This window comes from Microtus oregoni, unplaced genomic scaffold, assembly GCF_018167655.1.
Source record: "Microtus oregoni isolate MIOR12 unplaced genomic scaffold, Mior012 000005F_ref0000423, whole genome shotgun sequence".
Lineage (NCBI taxonomy): Eukaryota > Metazoa > Chordata > Mammalia > Rodentia > Cricetidae > Microtus > Microtus oregoni.
Genome location: NW_024543064.1, coordinates 26,055,001 through 26,078,649, shown reverse-complemented (window position 1 = coordinate 26,078,649; position 23,649 = coordinate 26,055,001). Strand labels below are relative to the sequence as shown.

General features: G+C 42.8%; 1 protein-coding gene across 3 annotated transcripts in view; it reads left to right on the top strand.

The window, feature by feature from the left end:
* Positions 1-23,649, top strand: part of Kiaa0319l (KIAA0319 like) — a 103,339-nt gene that overhangs the window by 21,167 nt on the left and 58,523 nt on the right. For all 3 annotated transcript variants that reach the window (XM_041652505.1, XM_041652506.1, XM_041652504.1), the window contains exon 3: positions 14,165-14,691. In XM_041652505.1, the coding sequence (XP_041508439.1) occupies positions 14,165-14,691 (527 nt within the window). The remainder of the gene's footprint in view (positions 1-14,164; positions 14,692-23,649) is intronic.

The following is a 23,649-nucleotide window of genomic DNA, read 5'->3' as shown; positions in this document are numbered from 1 at the left end:
GGCCTTTCAGCACAGAAAACCTGACCTGGAACAGTTTTCTTTACCCAGAATGGCTAAGGCAGAAGCAAAAGTTCTCTTGTCTCCCTGGAGTCTTTCTCTGACAAGGGCTCTCTTCTTTCCTTCCCCAAGCTCTTTTGATTGAGCTGTTTTGCCTCCACCCTTCTGTATGTATGTGGGAAGTACTTGAGAGCATGGCTGCCTCCATCAGTGGGGAAGAAATGGTGGAGAGTGAGAGCCCATGTGCCACAGACTTCCAGGGGTTTCCATGTGTTTCTGAGGGGGCCGGGGAGAGGTTGCAGACACATGACACATTTTGGTGCCCTGCCTAGACTTAATCTTGAAATTGATTTCTTTTGACTCAACACAGCAATGATGCCATGTGTTTAAAGAGAGTTCACGTTAGATAATTAGTGGTCAAGAGCCTTGACCAGTTTATCCAGATTTTTATTTTTGTCAGTAGAATATATAAATTATGAAATTTGAAAGTGGAGGTATAGGATAAAGAACAATTAATTAAAATATATGTCATAAAGTGAAGTCAATGCCAGGCGGTGGTGGCACACTCCTTTAATCCCAGCACTCAGGAGGTAGAGACAGGGGATCTCTGTGAGTTCGAGACCAACCTGGTCTACAGAGTGAGTTCCAGGACAGGCTCCAAAGTAACACAGAGAAACCCTGTCTCGAAAAACCAAAAAGAAAATTGAAAGCCGCTTGTCTATACCAGATAAAGAGGCATAAATGTCAACACTGCATCAAGTTACACTTTTCTAATATTTGTAATACTTGGCTCTTATGAGTGTTTGATATACTTAGAAGCTTGAAATACCCTAATTTTCTTAAGTACTGAGGATTGAATTCAGAGTCTCTAGCATACTAGGCAAGACTCTATCACAGACATGTGATCCTGTGTCCCTGTCAGCTACATTTTTAATAAGTTCTCTAAGGTATTTATTATTTTCAATTTTATTTTTTGGTGTGGGGTGTGTGTATATGTGCATGTGGGTGCATATGCATGTGTGCTTATGCAGTTAGAGGCCAGAGGTTGATGCCTGGTGTCTTTTTTTAATGTCTCTAAGTATGTATGTATGTATGTATTTATTTATTTATAGATAAAGTCATCACTATGTAGTCCTGACTGGCCTGAAAAATCACTATGTGGAGCAGCCTGGCCTTAAACTCAACAGAGATCTGCTGCTTCTGCCTCCTGTGTTCTGGGACTAAAGGCACATACTATTACCATGCCTAGCCTTACCTATGATTTTTGAGATAGAGCCTCTCACTAAACTGGAGCATCAATTGATTAGACTCTAGACTGGCTGGCAAGTGAGCTTCAGGGATCTGCCTGACTCCCCACCAGCACCCCTTCTAGAACTGGGGTTACAGGTCCCGGCCTTCTCATATGGGCTCTGGGGCTGTGAGCTCAGGTCTTCATGCTTGTATAGTAGGCATCTTACCAATTGAGCCATCTCTCCAGACCTTCTCTAAGACGTGCCATTCAAATAATTAGTGAGAACTAATAACTAGTGTTATTACATACTATAGACACTTTTTAGGTCAACGGACACTATACCAGGCTAAAATAAAACCCAGTTCCTGCCATTAGAGTTCACAGTATGGAAGCAGAGGAGAAGTAGAAAAGACAGATGCATGAAAATTCCAGGATGTGCTGTGGGAGCACAAAGAATAGGGCAGAAAGGAGCCAAGCCCTTCTACAGCAGGTGGCTGGTGAGGCATGGGCTATTTTGATTCCTTTGAACCTCCCTCTCCTGGATCCATCTGAAGTGGTTTCAGTCTGGCCGGCTCTTTTCAGTTTATCTCAGAGGGAGGGTTGGAGGGAGGGCACTGCAGCTCTGTAGCGTCTAGAGAGTCAGAGCCCTGAGAAAATTATTTTTGTACAGATACAGATTGGTTTTGATTTAATTTAAATAAACTGGCTCTCAGAAGTTCTAAGAATACTGACTACTCCACGGCTCCGCTTTCATTTACACACAGATGAGACGGCATCTGCAGCTCTGCACTTCATTTGCTATAAGCAAAAAGTGGTTTGAGATATTTAAGTTTGGGAGCTCAGTTGTATCGAGTCCTCATATGTCCCAGTTCAGCTTACTGCAGATGTTTTATTTTTTTAATTTTTTTATGGCACTTACATAATGCTGCAAAAAGAGAGGCTTTCAATGGATAAACTGACAAACTTTTTCTCTATTCGCCATACCTGCTGAAATAACACTTTATATCTAGCTATAGTTTTCTCTGTTTCCTTTCATGCTTATTGCTAATTTATTTAATCTGTATGTCTCTGCTGTAGGCTTCTAAATGACCTTTTCTTTAGAAATAAGAAAACAAACCAGGGGTGGGGGAAGAAAATCTTCTCCAAAACAAAGCAGGGCTCTGATTCAAGGTTCTTTGTGTGGGTTTCAGAGGAGGTTGGTGTGATTGTAGTTGAATGCAAATAATTTATCAGCTCATAATAGCTGCAGTCAGAGACAGCAATCAACTGCAACATCTTGACAATGTCATTGTCAGGGGAACTCACGGAAATCGCTAGATCCTAGGCATTATCTAGATGCTTTTGGTTTTTTGTATTTTTTTTCCTTCATAGAGCCTACCCCTTTTTATACAAACCAAAGCTTATCTGTTATCATTTGATACCTGTGCTTTTTGAAGTACAAAGGCAGCATTACATGGAGAGGTGTGGGCTTCCTTCACGCTGTGGCTTGGAGGCGTGCTCTCCTCGCTGACAGCATTCTCTTGAGAGTCTTTTAGTCATAAAGTGGTGGGAGAAGAAGCAAAGCAGGATTCTGAGTACATCATATGCAGCAATGTAACCCCCAGTTACAGTTTGTTTTTTTTGTTTAAGTACATGTTTTAATCTGCCTTTAAGTAGTATAAAGCTCTTGATGACTGGATTGTTTCTGAGCAGGTGACTTTATGGTAAGAGCACTATTTTCAGCTATACCAGTGATTCTATTAACACTTGGTTGTGAGAAATGTCTCTGGGCTAAACTTTGACAGATGGGCCTTTTGAAACATAATGACAGCTATATCCAATTAATGCAAACTTTTCATTTATTAGTAGCAGTTAGAAGCTGAATTAAAATTGAGATAGAATGGTTCCCATGTTTTCGCTAGGTGGCCAGAACTTTGGGTTGTTTTAAAATCTTTGTCCGTGTCACTCAGACAAAGGACTGGGTAGTGGACCAGGTGTCAACAGTGGTAGATGACTGTCTGCCTAGGTGAACTAGGAAGCTATTCTCCACTGCTGATTTTGTTCAGAAGTTTCCATGGTGAAAACCTCTCGCATCTTGAAGTGGAGTGGAGTGATTTGAAGTAGATGGCTCAAGGAACTGAAACTTGGCTGGTCCTTTCACAGACACAGAATTGCTCTGTGATGCGAAAGGACTTTCCAGCTTAGGGCTTTGACAAGGAAGCCCATTTCCTAGCTGGTTCATTGCTCAGTGATCTCTTCAGCCACTTAGCATGTCTTCAAGTTTGCGCTACACAACTCATCGTGCTTCTGTGTCCCTCAGTTTCCTTTCCCTCCTTCCTTCTCTTTCTCTGAGACAGAGTTTTGCTCAGGTCCTCCTGTCTCAGCTTCCTGAGTGCTGAGGTTGTGGGCAGCATCACCACACCTAACTTCAAAACTTATTTCCAGGAAAATTAATCAGCATTGAAACCTGACTCAAACCCAAGTGATCCATACTGGAGGTGACACCTTTCCTTCCGTTTTACCTCTTAAAATAATAAATTTATTTATTTAAAGTTCAGTGGCTGAACTTTAAAAGCTAAGGAGATTCTATGAATGTCTACTGTCAAGAGTCTGTCAGCCTGTGAATCCAAAGCTACAAGGTACAAGCTCAGCACTTAGAGAAGGAAGACTTCATGAAATGGATAAAGAGAGGCCATCCAGGAAAGAAATGTAGGTGTTACAGACAGCATGAACTATCAAGAGGGTGCTGGGAATTAAACCTGAGTCTCCTGGAAGAGCAACCAGTGCTCTTTTTTTTGTTTGTTTTTTTTTCTTTTTCAAGACAAGGTTGCCTTGTGTAACCCTGGCTGTCCTAAAACTCACTTCTGTAGACAAGACTGGCCTGGAACTCAGAAATTCACCTGCCTCAGCCTCCCAGGTGTTAAGATTAAAGGAGTGCGCCACCACCACCTAGCTGCAGCCTGTGCTTGTAACCACTGAGCCAGCTCTCCAACTGTGGAAACCTTTTTTTCATTTTACAGATCATCAGAGTTAATGTAAATAGCAGCAAAGACATATGTGTCGGGCATCTGTGTCCTAGGGAGTTTCTCATAACGGCCTATGGGAACATGGAAACACTGCAGTCAAGGAAAGGAATCAAAGCCTAGTAACACTTGTTTAGCGGAGAGTTTAGTTTCAGCAAGTTACCTACACCATAATATTTAACAAACTGTGCTCTTAACAATCTAGGCACACAGCGAAGGCAGCACATAGTAATTATTTTCTTTTCAAAGGACTGCTTTGTGAGGCAGCTGCTACCTCCAGTCTGACGTGTGCAGTTGAGGAAATAAGTGTTGGCCCTTTTGAGAAAGAGGAGAGGGGGCAATGGTTATTACTCTGGCCTTTTCCAAACTTCATAATACCTAATTACACCCTATGAAGGATTTGTTACCCCCTGCCTGGCCTTCTGAGTGTGCTCTACAGAAGAAAACTGGTGTGGGGAGGAATGTGGCACCATTTTTTTGTATTTGTTTATCAGTAGGTGTGCAGGTAACAAATATCCTGACAGCAAAAGGAAGGTGGGCGTGCCCCTATGTTGGTTTTTGAGCAGTTCTATTAGTGTGCCTGTGTTTCCCAGTTTTCTGTGGTGGCCATCTTGGCTGAGATGCAGCATACCTTTGATGATGACTGCTGGAAGGGAGATGGTATAGAGCCACAGCTCACGGTTCAGCACCAAATTTAAGGCTTCTGCCTTACTCCTTAATAATAGTTCATTAATAGGTCCAGGGAAAAACATTCGATGAATTCTATACATTGTTACAGAATCATGAGACTTCATAAAAATTTTAGCTCTGATAATTTTTTGTTGTTGTTGTTGTTTTGTTTTTTGAGACAGTGTTTCTCTGTGTAACAGCTCTGGCTATTCTGGAACTAGCTCTTGTAGACCAGGCTGGCCATGAACTCACAGACATCCATCAGCCTCTACCTCCCAAGTGCTGGGGTTAAAGGTGTGCACCACCACTGCCCAGCTAGCTCTGATAAATTTAAACATTCACTGAAATATGCAGATTTTACCTATAAAATGCCCTCATTGTGCTGTTTTCTGCAGAAAAACCCCCACCCCACAGAAGAACTTAGCAGTTGCTCTGGGTTTTTCTTTTCTGAAGAAACTCCAGTCCCTATTCATATTTCCACCACCATAGCCTTTCCCTTTGGATGCACTATGATGGATTTGGTTCAATTCCCCGGGTACATTCTCAATGTGGCTTTTGAGGTAGTGGGTGTTTTGTGCGGTTGCCAGTCAGTGGAGTCTCCAAGTTTGCTCCTGAATTCAGACTTGTTACCTGCCTGAGTTTTAAGAATGCCAGAGGCAATTGCAGTGCTTCTAAATATTTCTAGAATTGTTCACAGCTTACTGAAAGTATTTAGTGAATTTCCTTCTGGCAATAATTCATTTATTCTGCAGTCTCCATTTTGCTACTTGGAATTATGAAACCGGGTCTAGATTTTGTGCCAGATTTATTAGAATTCTGCCTTTTGAGGAGTAATGAGAATAAGCATTGCTAGTTCCAGATCCTCTTGCTTTGGGGATCATTCGGGTAACACACATGGGAATTCTGTCTTCTTTGCTTTGCCATCATTATAGACAGTGATCAGCTTTGCCTATTGCTCTTACCCTAGCTGAACTTTCTACATGTTTCTAACCTACAGTGAGCCCCAGCCGTGCGCAAAGAGTTTTCAGTCTCAGGTTCTACCAACTGTAATCCCTTTTTTGTAAGCATTTAATATTGCTTTTGCCTAAGCCCTGGGAGCAGAGCCAGCCTATGGAGGCGTGGGCAGGAAGAGGAACTGATCTAAAATTGGAGTTTATTTTCACCTCACCTTTTATCCACATTACTTCTGGAATCCAATATTGACTCCCCCAGTGCCCCTGCCCCCTCTTCTCACAGACTGTTTTCTAAGAGCAACAGCAATTGAATCTTGGAGAAGTTAAGTTGTCCTTCAAAGGTTAAGCTTTTAGTAACTGGTGTTCAGAGCTGAAGTTAGAACTAGTGTCTATTTGAGATGGTTAATTATCTTTTCATCATTCTCATCTAGTGAACGGCTGGAGACAAACTGTTTCCTTGTGTTTCTACTTATTGAATACCCAGTGGAACCACCCATGTGATGACTTATTTCTGTGGTCAGCTTGATTGGATTAATAAGCACTTAGCATGTTAATGAGACACACATTTGAGTGTATCTGTGAAGGTATTTCCAGAGGGCTTGAATTGAAGACCTACTCTGAATGTGGATGGCATTGCCCATGGGCTCCGGCCCTGGACTGCATAAAAATGAGAAAAAGGAGAAAGCCTGCTGAGTACCGCCATTCCCTTCTAGTTGCTGGTCAGCACCACAGACCATGCCTCTCCATAGTGGACTGCACTCTGCCCAACTGGAGACAAATACAAACTTCCTTCCTTGGGTTCCTTTTTCTCAGGTATTTGGTCACAACAATGAGAAAAGTAACTAAGCAACATTAAGTAGCATTTAATAATGATAAAATACTGTTTTGTTTGTGTGTTTTATGTAATTAATGGCTAAACTTTATTTTCTTTTAAAGATAGGATCTTGCTCTGTAACTCAGACTGGCTTGGAGCGCACAGTGATCCCTTGCCTTAGCCTCCCAACTTGTGGGCTTAAAATATGTACTACCCCTTAGCCAGGTGGTGGTGGCGCACATCTTTAATCCCAGCACTCAGGAGGTAGAGGCAGGTGGATCTCTAAATTTGAGACTCGCCTGGTCTACAGAGCTAGTTCCAGGACAGCTAGGGCTATACAGAGAAACCCTGTCTTGGAAAAAAGAAGAAGAAGAAGGAGGAGGAGGAGGAGGAGGAGGAGGAGGAGGAAGAAGAAGAAAATATGCACTAACAAATCCAGCAGGCTCAATTTTTATGATAGAAAACCAATGATTTATGCATCTATAAAACATTGAAAAAGAATAATACATTAAGAGCCATTAAGGAAACAAAAAGCAAACAAACAAAAAGACAATAGAGGGAAAAAAAATCAATGAAAATAAAATGTGGTTTGAGAAATCAATAAATCTAATAAACTAAAACCTATCGCAGGAAAAAAGAACACGGCTACAAAATACCAGGAATGCAAAAAAGTAGGACTAGAGAGATGGCTCAGAGGTTAAGAGCACTTGCTCTGGTCCCAGAATCTGAGTCAGGTGGCTCACAGCTGCCTATAACTTGATTTCAGAGACCTACGCTCTGTATGCTCACACACTCAAAATTAAAAATAATAAAAATAAGCATTTTAAAAAGGAAAAGAAGAACTGGGCGGTGGTGGTGCACGCCTTTAATCCCAGCACTTGGGAGGCAGAGGCAGGCGGATCTCTGTAAATTGTAGGCCAGTCTGCTCTACAGAGTGAGTTTCAACACAGCCAGCAAAGAATGTTTCCACATTTACATGGTGATAGGGCTTCTTTCCTATATGTATTATTTGATGACTAATAAAAGTTGAGGTCACAGGGCGATGGTGGCGCACACCTTTAATCCCAGCACTTGGGAGGCAGAGGCAGGCGGATCTCTGTGAGTTCGAGACCAGCCTGGTCTACACAGCTAGTTCCAGGACAGGCTCCAAAGCCACAGAGAAACCCTGTCTTGAAAAACCAAAAAAAAAAAAAAGTTGAGGTCTTCCTAACGGGTTTCCCTTAAGTTTAACAAAGTACAAGAGATGTTTTAATTTAGAAAAAAAAATACACCAAAACTTTGAGTGTCACAATATTTTCCCATTCAATAATAATAATAAAATAATAATAATACCTCACAAAAATAGAAAACAAAAGAGAGAATAGTGTGTTTTTGTTTTTTTTTTCTTCTGATAAGGGTTTCCTGAGACATGGAACTTACACACACATAGGCAGGTACCTAATTACATATGGGAACTTTTACCATATTAAAAGGATTCCCACTCGGAGTGTTAAGATGAGTCAGCAAGTAAAGGTGCCTGCTGCCAGTCCTGATGACTTGAGTTCCATCTGTAAGAACCACATTGTGGAAGAAGAGAACTGACTCCATCAGTTTGTCTTCTGACCACCACTTACTCTGTGAGTGAACACACACATCCACACACTGACACACAACTGAAAAAAGCAAACCTTTCCTCGAAACTTCCACTTCAGTCCTCAAATCAAAAACCACACAAGCTTACTGGGCGATGGTGGTGCACACCTTTAATCTTAGCACTCTGGTAGTAGAGGCAGGTAGATCTCTGAGTTGGAGGCCAGCCTGAACTACAAGTGAGCTCCAAGACAATCAGGGCTGTTCCACAGAGAAACCCTGTCTCAAGAAACCAAAATAAAAACAAACAAACAAAAAATGAAAAAACATACCAGCGTGGCCCAGAGATTTTTTTTTAAAGATTTTATTTTTAATTATTATGTCTATATACGTGTATCTGAATATGGGTTGGTGCCCTTGAATGCAGTGCCTTAGAAGGTCAGAAAGGGGTGTTCAGTCCCCTGGAACTTGAGTTACAGGCAGTTATCAGTCACCTTGTGGGTGCTGGGAACCAACCTCTCATCCTTTGCAAGAGCAATACATGATCTTAGCCACTGAGCCATCTCTTCAACTCCAGAGACCCTCCACCCCAAGGAACCACAAAAGGAAGTCTGGCACATTGTACAGCCACTCAGGAAAAGTGAAGTCAAGTGGTTCAAAATGAGAAACAACTAAAAAGAGATCTATAAGGAACTTAGGAAAACATGCCATAAACCAGAGGGAAGACCTGTTGGTGTGGAGCAGGTCCTTCCAAAAGTACAAGCTGCAGCCTATAAGCCAGAGTCCGTAGTGAGACTCACCACTAGATGGTCTGTGTAGTCCTAACTACTGTGGAACTCACTCCTTAGACCAGGCTGACCTTGAACTTACAGAGAGCCACCTGCCTCTGCCTCCCAAGTGCTGGGATCAGAGGCCTATGCCACCACTGCTTATCCCTAGACTTCTTTGTACTGATGAATCACTGAGACGTAATCACAAGTTAGTGATCATTCTTCATGCACATAAGAAGAAATGTCTTCCCAGATTCAAACATTATACCAATATTTCTTATCTAGGAATCCCCATAGAACCCTAGATCCCAGTCCTAACCTGTCAACAGACTGAGCCTATGATTGGTTACTTCATAATTGAGGGAATTTTCTTCTTGGAAATGTTGGATCTGTCTGGCCATCCAGCGATGTGCCAGACTTCCTTTTGTGGTCCCTTGCAAATGTTAGTGTTCTTCTCTTTTGAAAATTGGATGTTTTATTTCCAACACAGCTACTAAACTTGAGTCTACTGCTGTTTCATCTACTGACTGTGGCTACAGTTACTGGCTCACTTCTCTAGCATTGCCTGGTGGGACTTTTATATCTTGCTGGATCCACCTCCTGCCATTGCCATTTAACTGAATCTCTACCATTCTATTTACCAATAAATACTTGGGAATCAAAGGCTGGGGTGAAAATCTGTTACTCAGAGAGATTGAGGAGCAACTAACTGACCTTCCCTCTTCACCACCTCAGAGTGTCTCTTCCATTGCTCTAAACCAAAAGTCCCTCCCTGTTACTTCCTGTACATCTCCCTATCAGTTTTCCCGACACCCTCTGACTTGCTATGATTACTTTCTGTAAACTAGTTGCTAACTCCACTTCCTGACCCAAGGTTGATTTTATTGAACTAACACAAATGCAGACTTGGAGTTCACAGTGTTATCATGTATCCCGCAACAATTGAATGCTGCTTACTCTACTTAATCCTAACCATCTTCTCCTGTTGACAGATATAGCATATCCACAGTCTGGTTACTCCAATCACCTCATTCAGATTCCGCTTGAATATTTTCTTGAATATCTTTTTTTTTTTTTTGGTTTTTCGAGACAGGGTTTCTCTGTAGCTTTGGTGCCTGTCCCGGAACTAGCTCTTGTAGACCAGGCTGGCCTCGAACTCCCAGAAATCCGCCTGCCTCTGCCTCCCGAGTGCTGGGATTAAAGGCGTGCGCCACCAACGCCCGGCTTTGAATATCTTTCTATACAGATCTCACCCATCATAGCTTTCTCCTCTGTTCCTCAGTAGCTCCTTCAGCAGGAGAGTGTCTGTTAGCCTGATGTTTCTAAGAGCTAGGCAGAGAAAACAGAGGGTGGTCTCATCCTTTTCCCAGAAGACTTCTTCATTTCTTTCTTTTTTAAAAAAAAAATATTTATTTATTTATTATGTATACAACATTCTGCCTCCATGTATGCCCACATGCCAGAGGAGGGCACCAGATCTCATTACAGATGGTTGTGAGCCACCATGTGGTTGCTGGGAATTGAACTCAGGACCTCTGGAAGAGCAGCCAGTGCTCTTAACCACTGAGCCATCTCTCCAGCCCCCCTTCATTTCTTTATGTGTTGCTCAGACCTGTTCTTCTGAGCATAGGGATTGTCTGAGGCTGGTTTGTCTGGCAATGGATGCCAGATTCTTTACTTGAATGCCAGTTATAATAACTGTGCTAGGACAATTCCCTGGACTGAAGGCAACAGACAGGAACATGAACCTGATTACAGAGATACTTGTTGCAAAAGTGATACTCAGCTCTGCCTGTCCTGGAACTCCCTCTGTAGACCAGGCTGGCCTCAATCTCAGATATTCATCTGCCTCTGTCTCCCAAGTGCTGGGATTAAAGGTGTGCGCCACTCTACCAGCTTTTAGCAAAGTTTATAAATCACTAAGCCACAATTTATTGATCATAGCAATGACTGTAGGCACAGCTCTTACCAAGACACATGCTGCAGATGACTGTGGGAAGATGGATAAGGACACTGAGAATATTTTGGTAACTTCCTTCATCTTTGTTTCAGAATTGTTATTTGTTCATGTTTTCTTTTTTTTTTTTTTTGTTTTTTTGTTTTTCAAGACAGGGTTTCTCTGTGGTTTTGGAGCCTGTCCTGGAACTAGCTCTTGTAGACCAGGCTGGCCTCGAACTCACAGAGATCCGCCTGCTTCTGCCTCCCGGGTGCTGGGATTAAAGGCGTGCGCCACCACCGCCCGGCTGTTCATGTTTTCTTAAGGAAGTTCTTTTTTTCCTGGTTTTCTAAATTGCCTTGTCTGGTATTAGGTGCCAATGTATCTCACATTTTTCAGAGATTAATGGTAGGCTGGCTTTCATACATAGAACTTGTGACTCAGTAGTCTAGAAGACCACCTTTATCTTTTCATTCTGCAGTTGATTAGTGTCCACATTTAGCCTGTTGGATACTTAGTGAGAATTTCGTGGGAGTCAGGTTGGTTTTGCCCAATGAACAGTTGCTTTAGTTAGTGTGTTTTCAGTTCTGTGTGTATGCAGATGCATTTATTCATCAGTGCTTTGATTCTATTGCATGTTTCCTATCGGTATTTCAAGTATACACACATCTATATATATTTACATTTTATTTTTTCCATTTTTATAAGCTTGCATGTGTTTCTGCGGAAGTATATGTGGAGGTCTGAGGTTGTCAGGAATCATCCTCTATCACTCTTTCAATATATTCATTGTGAGGCAGGTCTCATAATCCAACAGAGCTCATAGTTACAGCTAGCTGGCTTGTTCTGGGCAACTCTTGTCTTTGCCTTTTGAGTCCCACCCACCTGGCATTTAATATGGTTTTTGAATTATAACTTCAGGGACAGGGTTAAACTGATGAAAGAGAGCATCTATTAAGGGTCAACAGGAAGTTTAAAGAGGCATTCTGAGTTGGGCATTGTGCATGACTGCAACTCTAGCACCTCAGAGTCGGAGGCAAGAGAATCAGGAGCTTAAGGCTATCCTTGGAAACAGAGTAAGTTTGAATTAAAACAGGAAGGTCTGTAATCCTTCTCTTAGGGAGACTGAAAGGATTCAAGTTCAGTGTCTGCCTGGTACACAGTGAGTTCAGAGCCACCCTGAACCCCTTAGTGAGACTGTATCTCTAAGTAAAAGATTAAAAGTGGATGAAGAGATAGTCCAGTGGTAGAGTACTTATATACATGTCTGAGGCCCTGTTTAATCTCTAGCCCTGAGGGGTGGGCTGGAGGGAAGACTTTGTGCTGGCTACTTTTATGTAACATGAGGGCCTGCTTGTTGGGGTTTCTGTCCTGCCAGGTTCCCTTAGCGGGTAAGCCCCAAAGAAATTACAGAGGTCTATATTAATGATAAACGGATTGGCCCATTAGCTCAGGCTTCTTATTAGCTCTTATAACTTATATTAACCCATTATTCTTACCTATACTAGCCACATGGCTCAGTACCTTTTTCAGTGGGGTAGGTCACATCTTGCTTCTTCGGTGTCTGGACAGGACTGGGGAGGAATAGGCTTCCTCCTTCCCAGAATTCTCCTGTTCTCCTTCCCTCATCTATACTTCTTGCCGCCTGGCTACTGGCCAATCAGCATTTATTTAAAACATTGACAGAATACAGAATTGTCCCACACCACTTTTTTGTCAACTTGACACAAACTAGTCGTCTGAGAGGAGGGAAACCTAATTGAGAAAATGTCTCTGTAAGATTAGCTATGGAAAGGCAAGCCTATGGGACATTTTCTTTTCTTTTCTTTTTTCTTTTTCTTTTTTCTTTTTTTCTTTTTTTTTTTTTTTTTTTTTTTGGTTTTTCGAAACAGGGTTTCTCTGTTTAACAGCCTTGGCTGTCCTGGAACTAGCTCTTGGAACAGACCAGGCTGACTATGGACTCACAGAGATCCCGAGTGCTGGGATTAAAGGCATGAGCCACCCTTGCTAGGCTGTGGAACGTTTTCTTAATGAGTGATTGATGAGGGGAGAGCCCAGCCTATTGTAGGTGGAGATACTCCTGGGCTGGTGGCCTATGTTCCTGAGCAAGCCATCGGGAGCAAGCCAGTAATCAGCACCCTTCCATGGCCTCTGCATCAGCTCCTGCCTCCAGGTTCCTGCCCTGCTTGAATTCCTGCCCTACCTGCTTTTGATGATAAACTGTTACATGGAAGTGTACGTGGAAACAAACTTTCCTCTCAAGTTGCTTCTTGTCACAGTGTTCCATCACAGCAACAGAAACCCTGACTAAGACAACAACTTTCATTTAGAACAGATTTCATCATAGGCAATGATCAAGAAGATCAATTTCATGCCTGAAATAGTTCAACTGAGAATCCAGGATCATGTTATTATCTAGATTACATACAGGAGAACACTATTGCATGTTTTCATTGATTTATTTGGAATGGTATGGCTTGTCATTAAGATAATCCAGCTAGGATATTTCTCCCTTGATTTTGGTAATTTTCATCACTACTTTGGCTGATGGAATGATATGCAAAGTCATGTGACTGGCACATAGCTGATTAGAAAATACTTGTGTGTGTTACCTCATGCGGTCAGGAGTGCTTAGCTTGTGTTGCTGGTGGTTCAGTAGAGAAAATGTTACAGCGTATCCATCTACCTACACTTCTGGTCCCTTAGCCCATTGTCCCTGACACACCTTGGAGGCAAGTAGAAGGTCAAGTCTGGGGACTCTGGCCAAACCCTTTTATCAGAACAGTCCTTAAAATTTTGTTTTATATTTTGTTTCATAAGTTATGACTCTTTGTAAAGGCCTTCCATGACAGAAATTCACTGAGAATGGAACCTCCTCCATGGATGTGGAACAATTGTCTTATAAACTAAAATATCCTGAGTCATAAAATGTTTTTTCCCTCTGTTCTATTTAATAGATGATTTTCTTATCTTTTAAAAACCTGTCTTCAGCCAAGCTTGGCAGTTCATACCTTTAATCCTAGCACTCAGGAGGCAAGGTGAGTTCAAGGCCAGCCTGGTCTAAGTAATGGGTTCCAGCCATCTAGGGTACGTCGTGAGATTTTGTCTCAATAAAACAACAAACCTGTCTTCAAAACAGCCCCAAAAGCTGGTGTTCCAGCTCGTTAAGGAAGAGTAATCTCATCTGGTTTCATCCTAAAGCATTTTCATTCTTTGTTTTTAGATGCTAATGAGAGCAGATGCCAGCAGGGGAAGACACTCTTTGGAGTTGGCTTGAGAACTGGGGGAGAAAATCACCTTTGGCTTCTTAAAGGAAGCCTGTCTTTCCAAGCTTGTTGGACTGCCTGCTGCCAGGACTCTGCCTGTCATGCTCTTTGGTGGCTGGACAGGATGTGTTTTCAGGCTGACTGCAGCAAGCCCCAAAGCTGCCATCCTTTTAGGACAGACTCTTCCAATTCCATGGTGATATTTTTTCAAAAATCCCAAACTGCAAATGGCTTGGGCCTTCTACCTGAAGATGATGAGCCACTTCTTCTGAGGCTAGGCTGGGGCAGGACGTCTTGGAGGAGGCAGAGCCTCGCCAGGTCTCCCCTCACCCTCGCTGTGTCCTCTGATGACCATCAGAGTTTAACCAGGGCTCGTCAGAAGAGAGATCATCTCGGTGAAGTGACTCTACCTGGAGCGGTGCAGGATTCTCAATTGAATGGCTCGGAGGAAGCAGGTGCTGTGAGTCCCAACGCCTCTGTAGAGGTAAGCAGGTTCCCAGGGAGTAGAACTTAAATCTACTCTTTCACTTCCTGCGTGAGCACTGGAACTGATACTGTGGCCAGTGCTCACAGGCCCAGTGTATGTGGAAAACTGGGCGGTATTTCTTCCTAGTTCCTAAGAATGTTCATTTTATGCAAGTCTGACAGCTGCTTGGTTAAAGCAGAAAAACTGCTCATTATCTATTCTAAGCTGGTTCTTGGCTACAGGTAAGTGCAGCTGTGTGGGTGTGAGTCTCTACCAATGGCGTTGCAGTGTGTTCTGCCAGATAGCAAAACAGCCGATTGATGTAGCTGCAGTCAGTTTTCCTCCTCCATCTCCTGCCTATAAACACATTCCTTATGAGCTGGCTTCTATTCCAGTTTGAAAAAACTATACCTGGTACTGTGGACCAAGATCTGACCTGCTGGGCTGGGATGCAGGAAGTCTATCAGCTTAGAAGTGTCTGGGGGGAATTCTCACCAAGCTTATATGCTAAGGAACATGCTACCAGTAGAGTTTATTCTGCTGCTTGTTATGTTTCTTCGTTGTTGATCTTCCTGCGCAAATGATTAAAAGGAATGACTCATTCTGTGCTCGGTCTGCCTTGATTACTGTGACTTATTTTTGTATTTGTTTTGTCCTAGTTGTCTCTGTCAAGTTGAAACCTGAGTGGGGAGGCTACTACTTGCCAGGCACTGTGTGTCCTAATCACTGTACCGTGTCATTTTGTTTAGTTTTCATGGCAATATTTCCAAATAGGTATTATTAGCCTTGTTCTACCAGTGAGGAAACTGAGGCCCAAAGAGGTTAAGCAGGTTGCCTCATGCAGCAGGCCTGGGATAGGAAGCCAGCTTTACTGTTTAGGAAAACCTTTAACTGAAGCATTAGAGATGACTGCTCTTGGTTTAATGTACCCACGGCCATTTATGGAAACCTACCGTCAGTGAGAAGTACTTCTCTAAAGCACTAGAAGTGTGAAGGTGTGTAAGACAGTCTGTGTCTTTCTATAGCATGTGATTATGGCATTAACAAAACCTAACCCTATGCATGTTAGGCACGTACTCTATCACTAAGCAGTGGGAAGTCCTTCAGGACTTTAAGCAGGGAAAGACAGCAGTTTCCCTCATTCCAGGGAAGGATGTTCTCAGGACCTCAGTAGACCCTTGAAATTAGTACCGGTTCTCTGGACAGACTGCTGCCTGACATCACCTTATTTTTTTTTTTTCTGAGATAGAATTTCTCTTTGCAGCTTTGGAACTCACTCTGGAGACCAGGCTGGCCTCAAACTCATAGAGATCCATCTGCCTCTGCCTCCCAAGTGCTGGGATTAAAGGTGTGCACCACCACTGCCTGGCTTTATTGTTATTATTTTTTTTAAAGACTCTTATTTGTGTGAGTTTCTGCTTGCATGTATGTGTGTATATCATATCTGTGCCTGGTTCCTACAGAGGTCAGAGCAGAACATCAGATCTCTTGGAATGGGAGTTCTGGACAATTGTGAGCCACTGTGTGGTTGCTGGGAATAAAACCCTGGTCCTTAGCAAGAACAAATACTCTACTGCTGAGCTATCGCTCTGACTCCTGCCTTTTTCTTCTTTTTGTTTGTTTGATCGTTTGTTTTTTTTTTTAAATTTTTTTTTGGTTTTGTTTTGTTTTTGTTTTTAAGGCAGAGTTTCTTTCTGTAATGCTGGCTGTCCTGGAACTCCCTTTGTGGACCAGACTGGCCTCAAACTCACAGAGATCCATCTGCTTCTGCCTCCTGACTACTGAGACTAAAGTCATGTACCACCACTACCTTCCTTGACATTTTATTCTTAATGTAGATTTTATAATAGCACCCTCAGTTTATCTTTTTTTCCTTATTAAATTGAGATCTTTCACATTTTCACGTCGAAGGAAGCACTTGGCTTCTTTTTTCTTTTTTTTTCTCTTTTTTTTTGCCATATCTGGATTCTCAGCATCTTATTTTGCTTTTGCACTGCTGCCTTGCCGCAGCCACCACCACCACCACCACAGCCAGGCTGTTTTAAACTTTGTATCAGTTCTTTGAGGATTTCATCTCATTTGTTTTCACTCATATTCACTCTTCCCCCCTGACTGCTCCCAATGCACCCCCACTTTCCTGCTTGCCCAACTTGTGCCCTTAAAAAAAAACAATAAAATAAAAAACAACATCTATCAAGTCCCACTTGTGTTGCCCAAATATTCTTTTTTTAAAAAAGATTTATTTATTTATTTATTTATTTATACAGTATCCTGCCTGTAGACCAGAAAAGGGCACCAGATCTCATTACAGATGGTTGTGAGTCACCATGTGGTTGCTGGGAATTGAACTCAGGACCTCTGGAAGAGCAGTCAGTGTTCTTAACTGCTGAGCCATCTCGCCAGCCCCCAGGTATTCTTGATGTGTGGCCTTCCACTGGAGCATGGGTGACTTCTCAGGAGTTATACTATTAGAGAAAACTGACCTTTTCTCTCCCAGCAGCTAATAATTGCCAATAGCGCTTGGCTGGGGTGGAACTTAGAGCCTAACTCTCCTCTCCATGCTGTGAGTTCAGAGGCGCAGCTGCCCTGCTGTGTCCAGAAGACACAGTTTCCTTATAGTCATCCACTGCATCTGGCTCATAGCCTTCCTTCCCCTCGTCTCTGAGCCTCTGGAGTACAGGGTAGTGTATATGTTCCATATAAGGCTGAGCATTCTTTTTTTTTCCGTGATATTTATTTAGCTCTACATTTTTCTCTGTTCCCCTCCCTGCCTCTCCCCTCTCCCCTTCAACCCTTCTCCAAGGTCCCCATGCTCCCAATTTACTCAGGAGATCTTGGCTTTTTCTACTTTCTACTTCCCATGTAGATTAGATCTATGTAAGTCTCAGTGTCCGCATTGTTGTCTAAGTTCTCTGGGATTGTGATTTGTAGGCTGGCTTCCTTTGCTTTATGTTTAAAAACTACCTATGAGTGAGTACATGTGATAATTGTCTTTCTGTGTCTGGGTTACCTCACTCAAAATAATGTTTTCTAGTTCCATCCATTTTTCTGCAAAATTCAAGCTGTCGTTATTTTTTTCTGCTGTGTAGTACTCCATTGTGTAAATGTACCACATTTTTCTTATCCATTCTTCGATCGAGGGGCATTTAGGTTGTTTCCAAGTTCTGGCTATGACAAACAAAGCTGCTATGAACATAGTTGAGCACATGTCCTTGTGGCACAATTGAGCATCCTTTGGATGGATATATACCTAAAAGTGGTATTATTGGGTCTTGAGGAAGGTTGTTTCCTAATTTTCTGAGAAATCGCCACATTGACATCCAAAGGGGTTGTACCAGCTTGCATTCCCACCAGCAATGCAGAAGTGTTCCCTTTTCCCCACAACCTCTCCAGCATAAGTTGTCATCAGTGTTTTTGATCTTGGCCATTCTTACAGGTGTAAGATGGAATCTCAGAGTTGTTTGGATTTGCTTTTTTTCTGATGACTAAGGATGTTGAACATTTCCTTAAGTGTCTTTCAGCCATTTTATATTCCTCTGTTGAGAGTTCTCTGTTTAGGTCTATACTCCATTTTTTTATTGGATTATGTGTTCTTTTGGTGTCCAATTTCTTGAGTTTTTTGTATATTTTGGAGATCAGACCTCTGTCTGATGTGGGGTTAGTGAAGATCTTTTCCCATTCTGTGGACTGTCATTTTGTCTTGTTGACCATGTCCTTTGCTTTACAGAAGCTTTTCAGTTTCAGGAGGTCCCATTTCTTAATTGTTTCTCTCAGTGTCTGTGTTGCTGGGGTTCTATTTAGGAAGTGGTTCCCTGTGCCAATGCATTCAAGTGTATTTCCCACTTTCTCTTCTATAAGGTTCAGTGTAGCTGGCCTTATATTGAGGTCTTTGATCCATTTGGACTTGAGTTTTGTGCATGGTGATAGATATGGGTCTATTTTCACTTTTCTACATGTTGATATCCAGTTATGCCAGCACTACTTGTTAAATATGCTTTCTTTTTTCCACCTGATATTTTTGCTTCTTTATCAATATCAGGTGTTGGAAGATGCATGGATTGATATCTGGGTCTTCTATTCGGTTCCGTTGGTCCTCCTGTCTGTTCTTATGCCAATACCAGGCTGTTTTCAGTACTGTAGCTCTGTAGTAGAGTTTGAAGTTAGGGATTGTGATGCCTCCAGAAGTTCTTTTATTGAACAGGATTGTTTTGGCTATCCTGGGTTTTTTGCTTTTCCATATGATGTTGAGTACCGTTCTTTCGAGGTCTTTGAAGAATTTTGCTGGGATTTTGATGGGCATTGCGTTGAAAGGCTGAACATTCTTGAACATTCTGCAGTTTCTTCCTCTGTGCACCTAGTTGTGAGTCTGAGTTAATCATCACCTACTGCAAATGGAAGCTTCTCTGATGAGAGGTGCACTAATCTATGGGTGTGGGGCTAAATCATTAGGAGTTAGTTTAATGCTGTGTCCACTTAGCAGGAAAGCAGTAGTAGTTTTCCTCTAGGGCCTATGACCTGGCTTGCTATAGATAGGTTCTTGGGCCAACAGTGGTGCCAGGTGGGTTTTATCTTGTGAAATGTTCCTTTTTTTTTTTTTTTTTTTGGTTTTTTCGAGACAGGGTTTCTCTGTGGTTTTGGAGCCTGTCCTGGAACTATCTCTTGTAGACCAGGCTGGTCTCGAACTCACAGAGATCCACCTGCCTCTGCCTCCCGAGTGCTGGGATTAAAGGCGTGCGCCACCACCGCCCGGCTCCTTTTTTTTTTTTTTTGTTTGTTTGTTTTTGTTTTTCAAGACAGGGTTTCTCTGTGTAGCTTTGGAGCATGTTCTGGAACTCACTCTGTATATCAGTCTGACCTTGAACTCACAGAGATCTACCTGCTTCTGCCTCCCCGACAAGAGAGATGCTTTACTATCAAAGTAAGTGAAGGATACAGGAAAGAGAGTAACCAAGAATTCCCTTAGGTATGGGATCCCCGGACTTTAGCATCATCAACTTCACTTGAAGGCTATGTTCAAAACAGGTCACTGGGCTCTAACCCAGTGGGGCCCCACTCTAAGATTTGATTTTCTAAGTTTCCAGAGAACACTAGTACTCTGGTCCAGGGACCATACCTTAGAGACTCTGCCTGACAGGATGGGTAGGAGTGGGGGTTAATATAGAATAATACAGAGCATTGGTTTAGTCTTAACCATGGGATTAGCCATAAGTAGGATACCTCCTTCATTGTGATATAGAGGAAGGATTTCATGGATATAACTAAAGTGAATATTGATAGGTTTGCTAAAAGAAGTCTTTTTTAAAATTAATTTATTTATTATGCATACAATATTCTGTCTGTGTGCATGTCTGCAGGCCAGAAGAGGGCACCAGACCTCTTTACAGATGGTTGTGAGCCACCATGTGGTTGCTGGGAATTGAACTCAGGACCTTTGGAAGAACAGGCAATGCTCTTAACCACTGAGCCATCTCTCCAGCCCCACTAAAGGAAGTCTTAAGTCATTCTTTGGTTCTTCTGAAGTGTGGTAGATTATGGAAAATGGAAGCAGAAACAGATAGGGTAGGGGTAGGTGGGCAATAGACAGGAAGATCAGGGGTTTAGGGAGAATGGCAAGGGTCTGAAGTAGCCTTTGTGACAGACAGAAGATGGCAAACTAGGTAAGGAAATAGGAAGCCTTCCTTCTAAGTAGTCTTAAAGATGGAGACCGTACAGTAGTGTGCTGATCTTTCCAGTCATGTGCCTCTTCTCAGTAGCTTCCAGCAACCCTGCCAGGAAAAGGCTGGTAGTTTGACTCATCCAAGTTAGGAGATTTGCTAGGTGGTTTGTGCAAAAGTAAATTGGGGCATGGAAATTAAGGTTTTCAAGGGAGTGGATGACAGAGAATAAAAAAGATATGAAAGGAGGCAAAGGTAGGATGGGCTCACTGGTAGAATACAGAAGATTGTCGTTTGGAAGTTTCCATGGTCAAGCAGATAACCAGGAACAGTGATTATGGGAAGGGCAAGAGGCCATATACAGAGCATAAGATATTTGAATTTAGGATTTGGGGTTGTAGAAGTTCTGGTGGTGACAGGATCTGAAGCACAGCTGTGGAAGATGTTGTTGGAGCATATGGCGAGGTTTAGTTGAAAAACCACAGGAAGCAGCCTCACAGGATGCATCAGTGAGTTGTCTGTTGATCACGCTGTGAACCCGAGTGCATTGTTTACTGGGAACCTGCTTCTAGCTGTGGTGTGGCTCAGTCCTAGCACACACCTTTCATCCAAGAACTGTCTGCTTGAATATTGTTAACAGAAGTAAATAAAGTCAACCATAGTTCTAGAGGCGGAGGGACCAGGCCGTTGACAGGAAGTGAACAAAAGATTAAGAAAAAAACAGAGAGAGTAAGATGGACGGATAGAGAGACGCAGAGGGAAGAGAAGCGAGGACACTAAGTTTGAGGAGACTTTTGCCACAGTAGGAGAGAGGAGGAGTAGGAAGGTCAGCTGGTGCTTCCTCTGCCTCTGAACTAACAGGTTTGAGTCTTTATTGATTGAGATTTTGTTAAAAACAACGGTTGTCTGTGTGGGAACTGAGATGGCCGTTAACACGATGGTGTTAACAGCAACAGCTAATGTTCACTGATACTTTCTGTGTACCAGGTGCTATTCTGAGCCCTTTACAGACTGTTGTTCTCAAGCCACATAACAAGTCTATGCGGTACTGTTACTATCCCTGTTAGAGAGAAGAAACTCAAGGGAGAAAAAAGACCAGCTACCCAGCTTACTTGTCTGACTCGGGCAGTGTGATTCCATCCAGAGTCTGTTCTCGGAACTCTTTTACTCCTTAGGCAGGACCTGGGATGATGAGGATTTGAAAGGCAGATGTCAACACCATGTGGAAGGCATGAGTGATGAGTGAGCTGGGATGACAGTTGTGCTAAGAATGAAAGCCCAGCAGGTTGGTAGGAAGATGTGTGTCCAGAAAGGGGAAGAGTGATGGTTTGCAAAGGACATGGGAGAGGGCAGCCCAGCCTGAGTAGGACCAATGGCATTAGCGATGGGTCAGTAAAGCTGAAGCTACAGTAGATTTATACCAGACAGTCTTTTGGGAGATAGTGAAAACACAACTCAGGCTTTATTGAATACAGTTGCATGCTGGGAGGCAGACCCTGGGTTTGGATCGGCTAGAGGCTTCTTTTTCTTGTTTACCTGTATTGGGGAGTGGCTACGAATTGTCGTTACTGAACAGAATTTCCAGAGCTCTGTGGTCTGATAGAGTGGGTGGTCGTGGAGAAGGACTTCTGCATACCAACTGGGGAGTAGGAGTGGGTCTTTGCTGCAGGTAGTGCTGCAGACTTTGACTTCACACGAGGACTGCAAGCGTGGCTAAAGAATAGGGCAGTCTGTTAGACCCTCCATGCTTTGCTTAAGAGCTTACTTAGTGCTTTAGCCTCAAAGCCATGGAAAACTGTGGAAGGTGGTAAGGTTACCTGTACCTTCTAAGTACTTAACTGGTAGGTGTTTCTTTGAGGAAACAGCTTCAGAGTTCTGTTTAATCCACAAGGAATACTTTGAAGAATGTGTATGCACTATAGTTCTTATCCTACTCAGTGCTGACTGACCATCACTTATGGTTTCTGGTCTATTCTGTTTTTATCGAGGTAGGTCAAGTAGCTCTGTATCCAAAGTTGGGAGAAATTGTCATGTATTGCTCTGGGTTTTCCTGAAATGCCTGCAGTACTGTAAAGGCATTGGCTTGTCAGGGTGAACTGTTCATCCTTTTGGCTACACATATATTATGATGCCCAAGAGCAGGTGCTATGGACATTTTGTGTTTTTGAAGTGGTAAGGAGTGCCATTTAAAAGAGGAAAAAGTTAGTCTCGCTTGGTTTGAGCACTGTACTCGTTTTGTGTCAAGAGCCTCTGAATTGTGGCAGAAGTGAGCAAGGAGGATGGTTAATTGGGACCTGGAACAGGCACTGTAGGCGTGGTTCAGCCCTTGGCAATTAGCTGCTTTATGAAGGAGTTCAGGAAGGAATGTCCACGTGGACCACAGTTTGACTTTGGGAAGAGTCAGTTGTTCGTTCTCTCTTTCCCATGCTTATTCCCCATTCCAGTCACTGAGCAGTGGCTCAGCCTCTGCAAGCCTTTCATCTGCAGCTGTCTGCTGCTTCTCCTGAGCACTCGTGTGCTGATTCCTGGTGCGGCCTGAGCTTCCCTCTTATCAGAAGAGAAGATAAGGCGTGGATGTGGGCAGCCAAGAACAATTACATAACCAGGGACAGCCTTTCCTCTCCAGCAATCCGGTGTTCTTTTGTTGTTTTTGTCATGCCCCGCCCCAACTCTCCATGGTTTTCTGCTTGCTTGCTTGCTTGCTTGCTTGCTTGCTTGCTTTTGGTTTGTATTTTTAAATTTTGTCTACATCCTTTAGGCTGTGAAATTATTGCCAAGAGTTCGTTTATTCTTCTGGTTATTACTCTGACAAATTTGGAATCCCTTGGGGCCTAGATTTTTTTTTTTTTAATTCTAACTTAGTTACCTAACAGATAAGCTAACAAACTTGACTTTTTTTTCTCTTACAGCCCTAGGTTACTTCCAGGCCTCTGCTTTGGGTAGTTTGTGTGGGTCTTTACTCCAGACTTAGACTCTTCTCATGCGGTCTCTGCATCCCCGTTCCCCATTGTAATTTTACACAAATGGCTTATTACATCTTGAGAAGAAGTGGGTCCCCTGCTTCCTTGCTATGTATGTATGATAGACGTCCCTACAGGCCCCACTTCCTTTTGCAGAGCATTGGTTTCTGACCCACAGCACCTCTCATATTTCCCTATCTCAAAACCGCTCCATTCCCATCTGGTGTTCTAAGGGCTTCTTTAATATTCTGCTTTACTTGTATGCAGCCAGTGAAACTGTTAGCTGCCTCTTGTCTTAGTCCATTTTGCTGTTGAAACAACATGCCACAGAGGGTGAATTCGGAACCACAAAAGTTTCTTTC